Source organism: Curcuma longa, chromosome 11, assembly GCF_044706935.1.
Source record: "Curcuma longa cultivar G26 ecotype Majalengka, Jawa Barat chromosome 11, ITB_CL_G26_1.1, whole genome shotgun sequence".
Lineage (NCBI taxonomy): Eukaryota > Viridiplantae > Streptophyta > Magnoliopsida > Zingiberales > Zingiberaceae > Curcuma > Curcuma longa.
This window is the reverse complement of record NC_133871.1, coordinates 9273691-9282091: the sequence shown is the minus strand read 5'-3', so window position 1 is coordinate 9282091 and position 8401 is coordinate 9273691. Positions and strand designations below refer to the sequence as shown.

The 8401-nt window shown below is 44.9% G+C and overlaps 3 protein-coding genes across 3 annotated transcripts; 1 reads left to right on the top strand and 2 right to left on the bottom strand.

Moving 5' to 3' along the window:
* The first annotated feature begins 225 nt into the window (after positions 1–225).
* On the top strand, positions 226–2141 carry LOC141841242 (pentatricopeptide repeat-containing protein At4g14050, mitochondrial). The gene has a single exon (XM_074729389.1). The coding sequence runs from the start codon at positions 254–256 to the stop codon at positions 2102–2104; it is 1851 nt and encodes a 616-aa protein (XP_074585490.1). The 5' UTR covers positions 226–253; the 3' UTR covers positions 2105–2141.
* A 191-nt stretch (positions 2142–2332) lies between these two features.
* On the bottom strand, positions 2333–4757 carry LOC141840711 (GTP cyclohydrolase 1-like). Its single transcript, XM_074728772.1, has 2 exons — positions 4477–4757; positions 2333–3967 (listed from the first exon to the last, which is right to left on the bottom strand). The coding sequence occupies exons 1-2, from the start codon at positions 4706–4708 to the stop codon at positions 2724–2726; spliced, it is 1476 nt and encodes a 491-aa protein (XP_074584873.1). The 5' UTR covers positions 4709–4757; the 3' UTR covers positions 2333–2723.
* Positions 4758–7114: 2357 nt separating this feature from the next.
* Positions 7115–8053, bottom strand: LOC141840927 (uncharacterized). Its single transcript, XM_074729031.1, has one exon. The coding sequence runs from the start codon at positions 8008–8010 to the stop codon at positions 7411–7413; it is 600 nt and encodes a 199-aa protein (XP_074585132.1). The 5' UTR covers positions 8011–8053; the 3' UTR covers positions 7115–7410.
* Positions 8054–8401: the final 348 nt, after the last annotated feature.

Sequence of the window (8401 nt, the reverse complement as noted above, 5' to 3'; positions counted from 1 at the left end):
TCCCATTTGAAGTGGAAAAATTCTATTAAGACGGAGACAAAAATCCTATTTCTGTCTCTGTAGGTGATTAAAACAAACGCAGTCTTAGGTGACAATTTGGATGTCCTATCGCGGCATTTTTTTATTTCTATGTCCTTATAAAAATATGTACGAAAGGAGAAGTGAAATTTGTGATAAAGTTTAGGGTCCAAGTGAATTTCTTCCTCCTCTCTCTGCGACCTGCTGCAGCTCGACCGGTTCATTCGAGTAATGAATGCCACCTCTCCTCACTTCATCACGGCCCGTCGCCATCTCGCTCCTCCAATCCTCCGTCCGCCGCCGCGATACCGCTGCCTGCCGCCAGCTCCACGCTCACATCCTCAAGTCCGGCGTTAGCCGCTGGCCCCCGTACCCCACCGCCCTCCTCGATGCCTACGCCAAATCCGGCCTCCTGTCCGAGGCCCACCGCCTGTTCGACGAATCCCCCCACAGGGACGCCGTCTTCTACTCCTCCTTCCTCTCCGCCCTCTCCAACTCCGATCGCCCTTCCGAGGCGCTTCTTCACTTCCGCCGCATGGTTTCCGCGGACGCCGTTCCGCCCGACGGATTCATCTTCGCCACCCTCGCGAAGGCCTGCTCCCGTGTCGGCTCCCTTCGTCTCGGCAAACAAGTCCACGCCCACTTCCTCTCGTCTCTGTTCCACGACGACAACGTCGTCAAGTCTTCTCTTGTCGACATGTACTCCAAGCGCGGCGCCGTCGATGATGCTCGGAAGGTGTTCGACACAATTCCCGAGAAGAATCTTGTCTGCTGGACTGCTATGGTTTCCGGATACGCTTCCAATGGCCGAAAGGCCCAAGCCCTGGAGCTGTTCGACCAAATGCCGCACAGAAACATCTTCGCCTGGACGGCTTTGATCTCTGGCTTCCTTCAGAGCGGGGAAAGCTTCCATGCGGCCAAGAAGTTTGTAGAAATGAGGAGGCAAGAAGTGGAGATCGACAATGCCTTTGTTCTCTCCGCTGTCATTGGCACCGCCGCCGATTTGGCGACGCTCCAATTGGGCAGGCAGCTCCATGGGCTCGTCTGGGCACTTGGGTATGAATCAAGCTTCATAGTCGGCAATGCTCTTGTGGACATGTATGCAAAGTGCAGCGACATCGACTCCGCGAGATCAGTCTTCCTCAGCCTCACCGTGCGAGACGTTGTTTCCTGGACGACCATGGTCGTCGGGGAGGCACAGCACGGCCGAGCTGAGGACGCACTGCATTTGTATGATCAGATGATTCTTGCAGGAGTGCAACCCAATGGTGTGACTTTTGTCGGATTGATCTACGCTTGCAGCCACGCCGGGCTTGTTCAAAAAGGGCGGGATATGTTCGATTTGATGGTCGAGGAGCATGGCATCAGGCCTTCGTTGCAGCACTATACGTGCTTGTTGGATCTTCTCAGTCGATCAGGGCATCTAGCTGAAGCAGAGCATGTCATTCAGTCGATGCCGTATGTGCCTGACGAAGCTATCTGGGCAGCCCTGCTGAGTGCTTGCATGAAGCACGGCGATGCCGCGAGGAGCATAAAGGTGGCCGATCAGTTGCTGAGCATGAATCCCAAGGACCCTTCGACCTACATCTTGCTGTCCAATGCATTTGCTGCTGCTGGCAAATGGGAATCCGTGGTCAGAGTGAGGAAGGCGATGGATGATATGGAGATCAAGAAACAGCCAGGTTACAGTTGGATTGACTTGGGCAAAGAGAGCTGTTTGTTTACGGCCGGAGAAATTCCGCAGGGTATGAGAGTCGAGATCGTTAGATTGCTCGATGAACTGGACATCGAGATGAGAAGGAGAGGATATGTGCCGGACGCAAGCTCCGTCATGCACGACTTGGAAGAGTGCGAGAAAGAGCAGCAGCTGTTCTTGCATAGCGAGAGATTGGCTGTTGCCTTCGGGCTTCTCAAGTCGATCCCAGGAACCACAATTCGGATCGTGAAGAACCTTCGTGTTTGCACAGACTGTCATGCTGTTCTAAAGTTGATCAGTGCCATAACTGGGAGATCGATAGTTGTGCGAGATGCAAATAGGTTTCACCATTTCGAATGTGGAAAGTGTTCTTGTGGAGATTTTTGGTAACCTTATTGTCAACTATCTAGAGCCTTCTGTTTGATGTGGAAAGTGTCAATTGTAGTTTATATATATAAACTTAGATCTCTGATCAAAAGCATAAACTGAGTTGTAATCCCTTTTCATTTAGTTTGTTTGTCTCCAATTACCAGAGTATAGTCACTTGGGATCAACACATTATAAAAATATAACAAACAAGCCAGAGAGTGACTATTTTGCCTTGTGTTGAATGGAAACTTACTAGTAACAGAGCCATAACTTTGATAGAAATGACATAGGAACCCAGCAACAGCAAGTAGAAATTACCTCTCTCGATAAAGAAAAGGGTTACAAAGGATCGGTTCGATAAACCATGATTGTTAACAACAACATAAACTACTCCTAACCAACAAAATCGTTGGATGTACGCAATGCTACTCACTTCCACAAACAAAGATGTTGCATAGATGCAACATTACTAGAGGAGAATCAAATTTATTTATGTTCCTTACCATTTTTCTCAGGATTATGCAAATCCTAGAATTTTCTCGGGCGTTCGGAATCTAAGCTTTCTAGGTACTCAACTTAATGTTTTACCTTCGGAATGAACAAGATAGTTGCATTGTAAATGTAGCACAATCCATCCAGATCAAATCCCAGAAGTAGCATTACTGGCAATTGTCTGCAAAAATAAAGCCTTGGTGTTTGAATCACTAGAAAACTGGCCCAAAGCTGCTATAGTAGCTGTGTTGCTCCCTACTTTCTCGATCCCCCTCGATATCATGCAGTTATGGTGGGCTTCGACGACAACCATTACTCCGACATTGAGGCTAGAATAAACTGCTTCTGCTATTTGTCTGGTTAATCTCTCTTGAACTTGGAGCTTGCAAGCAAAGAACTGAACCATTTGCTGCAAAGCTGACTGCTCGATATAAATACCCTCTTGTTTGATCAAGTATCCTATGTGCACAACACCATGAAATGGTAAGAGATGGTGCTCACACAGCGAGAAGAAAGGAATACCTAGCTCTGTTTGCATCTCATTCTTGCTGTCAGTATTTCCATCTTTCACAACACAAGAGTTCACTTTACAGATATCAAGGCTGTTCAAATCTAAGCCCCAGTTAGAGCTCTTAAAATTCAGAAGCCATTGGACGTAACGGTCCGGAGTGCCCAAGAGTTCTTTCCTCAAAGTATCTTCACCAAGGGAGTGGAGAATTGAAGCAACTGCAGCCACCATAGAAGCCTGTGACACTACTGTAGTGGAAGAAGTCTTTCCATTTTTGGAGTTTCTCGCACAATGTCCACTGGACACAGGTACTTCAAGAGACCTCGCCGGACACCAGGAAGTAACATGAGAATGGTGTGTATCTCCTCCTTTGATGACCGCACCACTTAGTTTCAGAAGAGACTTGAAATCATCCCACAAAGAGTTCTTCTCTTCCTTAAAAACTCCAGACCTGGAAGAAACTAAAACCGTTCCCCAGTTTCGCATATCTGATATGGTCGAATGAGTAAAATTGGTGTCACACAGATGGTTAAATTTCATGTGGCAACATTGAAGAGAGACAGCAACACCAGCCGGGTTAATGCTGTTATGCAATGCTGCACAAATTTCTCTTGCTAGTCTTTTAGGATCCTGAAATCTCCTTGCAAATACATCTGCAACTCGCGACAGCTTACTCAGGCCGACGACATGCCCTCCGGATGGCACATAGCCAACATGGCACTTGATGCTAAATGGAAGCAAGCAAGACTCACAGTAGGAAAACAGGTTGATGTCGCGAACAACCACTAGTCCACCGACCCCTCCTGCATAGCCGACTCCCGGATTCAGTCCAGCTTCTGGAAACAAGGCACCCTGCACAATGTCTTTCACCTTTTGTTTGTACCCTATTACAGAAAAGATTGGCTCACTTTAAGAATTTGATCGAACTATTCCAAACACCAATACAAACAACCAGTTTCTTACAGATCTTTTTGTGCATTAGTAAGTCAGTAATTTGTAACACAAGTAAGAGAGCAAATTGTAGGATAAGAATGCTGATAAAATGGACTTTCTTCTCGAGTATGAATTGAAGTTTTCTATTCGAATAGTAAATCTAAACAATACAGGTTCTGAAGGTTTCTTTAGCAAGCAAGCAGAGCAGAGCATACTACTTAGAACTTATCCTTGTGTAAAGAAAGCATTTTGGTTGCTAAGGACTACACAGCAATACTGAAATTTAACTTTCCTCGCCAAATAAAGGACATTAGGAAAGCGATGGCAGATATCTAAACAGAGTGACTATGCTGGCTAAAATAAAGCAACGGAAGAGGGTAGACAGATAGTATAAAACACAAAGGGACAAAAAAGGGGACCAACGGCGTAGCAGCAGATCTACAATAAAACGAACGCAAACCTCTGGTTCCTCCGCGGAAGGCCTCGGCCACGCGATGCGGCGTCCTCCGGAGGCCCTCCCGCTCGTGATCCTCTCCGAGGCCCTGCAGCAGCGCCTTGACGGCCTCCTCGATTGAGAGCGCGCGCTCGACCTCCGACGCCAGCCGATCCGTCGCCTCCTCCTCCTTCACCTCCTCCCATCCGGCTCCTCCTTCGAGTTCGTCCTCGACGCAGCCGGAGCCGAGCGAGGCCATGCCGACGCCGGGGCGAGACGGAGGACGAGGGAAATGGAGAGAGAGAGAGAGAGAGGGAGATCGCGCCTCCAAAGGAGATATTTGGGGTACATGTTAAGGCAATTCGATTCATTCTATTTATAGTGCTTAGCATTTTTGACATTGCATCAAAAATTGTATTTTTAAAATAAAATGCACTTTTTAATAATAAAAAAATAAAGAATATTTTTTTTATTTTTCATCTTATTTTTACATTGTTAAAAAATACATAATGTGTAAATAATTTTTTAAAAAAATATTTCGCTCTAATTTTTTAAATGACTCCTCATACTTAAATCAATTTAAATGTGTTAAAAATATTGATCTGAAATGGGTTACAGTATGTTTTTCAAATCATTTAGGCTCTGTTTACTCCAATTGATGATGGAAAATAATTCATATGGAATGGTAAAATCCAAAGGAGATAAGCCTCATGTTTACCTCATTAATTTGGGGGAGACAAAGGAATTGATGTGAAATTGGTTAAAATAATTCATATGGAATGGTAAAATCTTGCAAAGGAGAACCAACTTAATACCTCGAAAACACATGACCTCACTCTCGTGAAACTTGCTCGTGGTGCTGTCGATGATCGATAGATACCTATCATTCAACGTCTTGACATTTCTTAAGGGGGGAGCGGATATCGTGGCATTATTGGCATCGGAGTTGGTGCATGTTGCAGAGGGGTTGCCACGTTGCCCCGCATTCTCCACGTTCTATTAACCATGTTGTCCCACGTTCTACACAATCATGGTGCTTGAGGCATTCGAGCGTATTGGATTCAAGACCCCGAAGTCGAGAGTCGGACACCAAGTGGTATTGGTCTCGGAGTAAATAGGTGTCATGTTGATGTAGTCCCACATTCTCCACCTTCTTGGTTAACCATGTCTCCTTGACTCGGATGTCGAACTTTCAAATGATAGAGGGCCTTGAGTCGAAATCGAGCATCGAGTGATAGAGGTCTCAAGGTCTGGAGTCGAGTGTTTGGCGTCAAATGGTGTTGGTCTCGGAGTCGATAGTCACAGTGCTCGGCCGATTGGATCAACTCGATTGGTCAGTGAGTCAATGTCGGCGTCACAAGTCGCACGACTCGGAAAGTCGGGAACCTACCACATGGCCCCTGTGTTAACCAAATACTAACTTTGCTATATATGAATTCTAAGTTGACAGAGTCAAAGGCCCACCACGTGGACACTTTATCTCCTTATCATATATCAATCGATAAAACTGAATGGCATTTACTCGGCAAAAACCAGTTACTGTTAGCAATACACAAACATTTATATATTAATTGTGCTTCGTTAAGTAACAAAAACTCAGAAGCTTTGTATTGTATTGTAGGAACCTCCAACAGTGTAGAAAACTATAATAATGTTGAATGTGAACCTAAGGAGCAGTTGATAGAACTAAATAGATAGCTGTAGGATTGACGACACCTCGCCATATCCCACCTTAACACGAATCCCTCTTACATTCCCTGGTCAATCAGTCAACTAGTGAAAACTATAATGATGTGGAACGAAGCTTAAGAACAATGAATGAAACTAAATGGATTGCTTAGTTCACTAGAGGATTTACAACATCTCCCCATCTCTCACTGTAATCCAATGCGATCAATCCCTCCTAGATCGGTCAAGTACTGGAAACTACAATGATGTTTGAATGTAAGAACAAAAGGTGCAGCTGATGGAACTAAATAGATCACTTAGATCACTAGAAGAATGACAAATTTGCACATCATCTCGCTCAAACTCAATGCCATAAATTCCTTCCATGGCTGATTGGTCATCTAGCAAAATAGAATGAGGTGAATGCAAATTGTAGCAAACCTAAGAAGACATGAATGAATCAACTCGTTCACCATAATTCAATGAGAGAAACCCACCTACATTCCATGGCTGATTGGTGAACTAGTGAAAACTAGAATGATGTTGAATGTGAATTGGAGGGAATTAATCTAAGGAAAAATGAAAGAAACTGAATATTGATGGATCCTATAGTATTACAAATGTAGAGAGGGAATAGTTTTTATTCAAGGATAAGTGATGCTTCTGTCTATTGGAAGTTGATGATAAAGATCATAAAATAGGAGGAACAACTCCCTGTTTTACTAACATGTCAAGCCAAGTAAAGCACTGAGCTTATAATAACAATTCCCTATTTCAATAGATAATCAGAGATTGTCAGGCATTGACCCAACATTGTACATAGTTATACTAAAATCCTTCCTTGTTCAACTAGTGAAAACTAGAACGATGATGAATGAAACTGAATACTGATGGATCCTATTATGATACAAATAAAAATGAGGCTAATAGTTTAAATTTGAGAAATAGTGATACTTCTGTCTATTAAGGTAAGGTAGGTGATGATAAAGATCACGAGTAGAAGCAACCACTGCCTGTTTTACTAGCATTTCAAGCACAGTAAAGCACTGAACTTACATAACAATTCCCCAGTTTACTAGATAATCGGACTCTGATTCAACTTGGGCACATAGCTAAAGTGAAATCATTCCTTATTTTACTAGAAAATCAGAGATTACTCAGCTCTGATTCGACATTGATTCAACTCTGATTCGACATTGATACACAGTTAAAGTGAAATCTTTAGGTGAAGATAAGGATCACAAATTTTAGGGTAAGATACAAATCCCTAATTGACATTTATCCTAACAGTTCTCAAGTATAGCTTACCGCACCCTGGTGGCGGCCAGGAAGACGGAGGGGCAATCGGATAGATTCATGCGAAACGTCGTCGTCGGAGCAGTTCAACCCGCAGCCGCAGCGGGGGGAGATGAAGAAGTTGCTGACGGCGAAGTCGGCGGAAGCGACGCCGACGGAGAAGCGGAGGGAGTCAGTGAGGCGGCGGACCTCGATGATGTTGACCCAGAAAAGGAGGACCTTGACGCTGATGCCGCGGAGGTCGGAGAGGCGTCCGGGCGCGATGACGCCGGTGATGGTGGATTTGTAGTGGAGCTGGTAGGATCCCTCAAGGGAGAAGCTGCAGGATCCGTTGAGGTAGGCGGAGAAAGCGCCGGTGGAGGCGTCGAGGTTGTAGCCGAGTGCGCCCTGGGGGAGAAGGCCCGGCGGGAAGTTGTACGATGCGAGGACCTGGTAGGCCGTCAGATTGTCGTTGCCGCCGGCGGCGGCGGCGGAGGAGGAGAAATGGAGCAGGAAGAAGAGGAGGAGAGAGGAGGAGGCGAGCGATCGTGAGGACATCGTCGGTGGCGAGCGGAGGCGTGAAGCAGACGCTTGGTTTCTTGCTGAGAACGGAACCATGCGCGGCGGCTAAAGAAGCCGTGGTGCGGCCTTATGCTCGCGAACAAAGTCGTTCAACTTATCGTTACTCAACTGGCAATCATGCACGGCAATCAATCATGGTATGGTCCCTACGCTCGTGAATTGAGTCGTGCCGATTAGATTTACACGTGACTCCACCAAACCAAGGTCCTTCTTAGACTGGTTGGTGTACGGTTTGATTAGGATTTTATAGGTTGCGAATATTTTAAAAATAAGTATCTTTTAAATTAGTTTAATTTAGACTAATTTATATGGTATAATTTAGGTGTATGATTATATTTGGGAGGTTTTTAAAAGTATAATAATTTTGATTTAAAATGATCAAAACTTATTGATAGTTGTATAGTGTTTAAAATTTTAAATTTTTAAC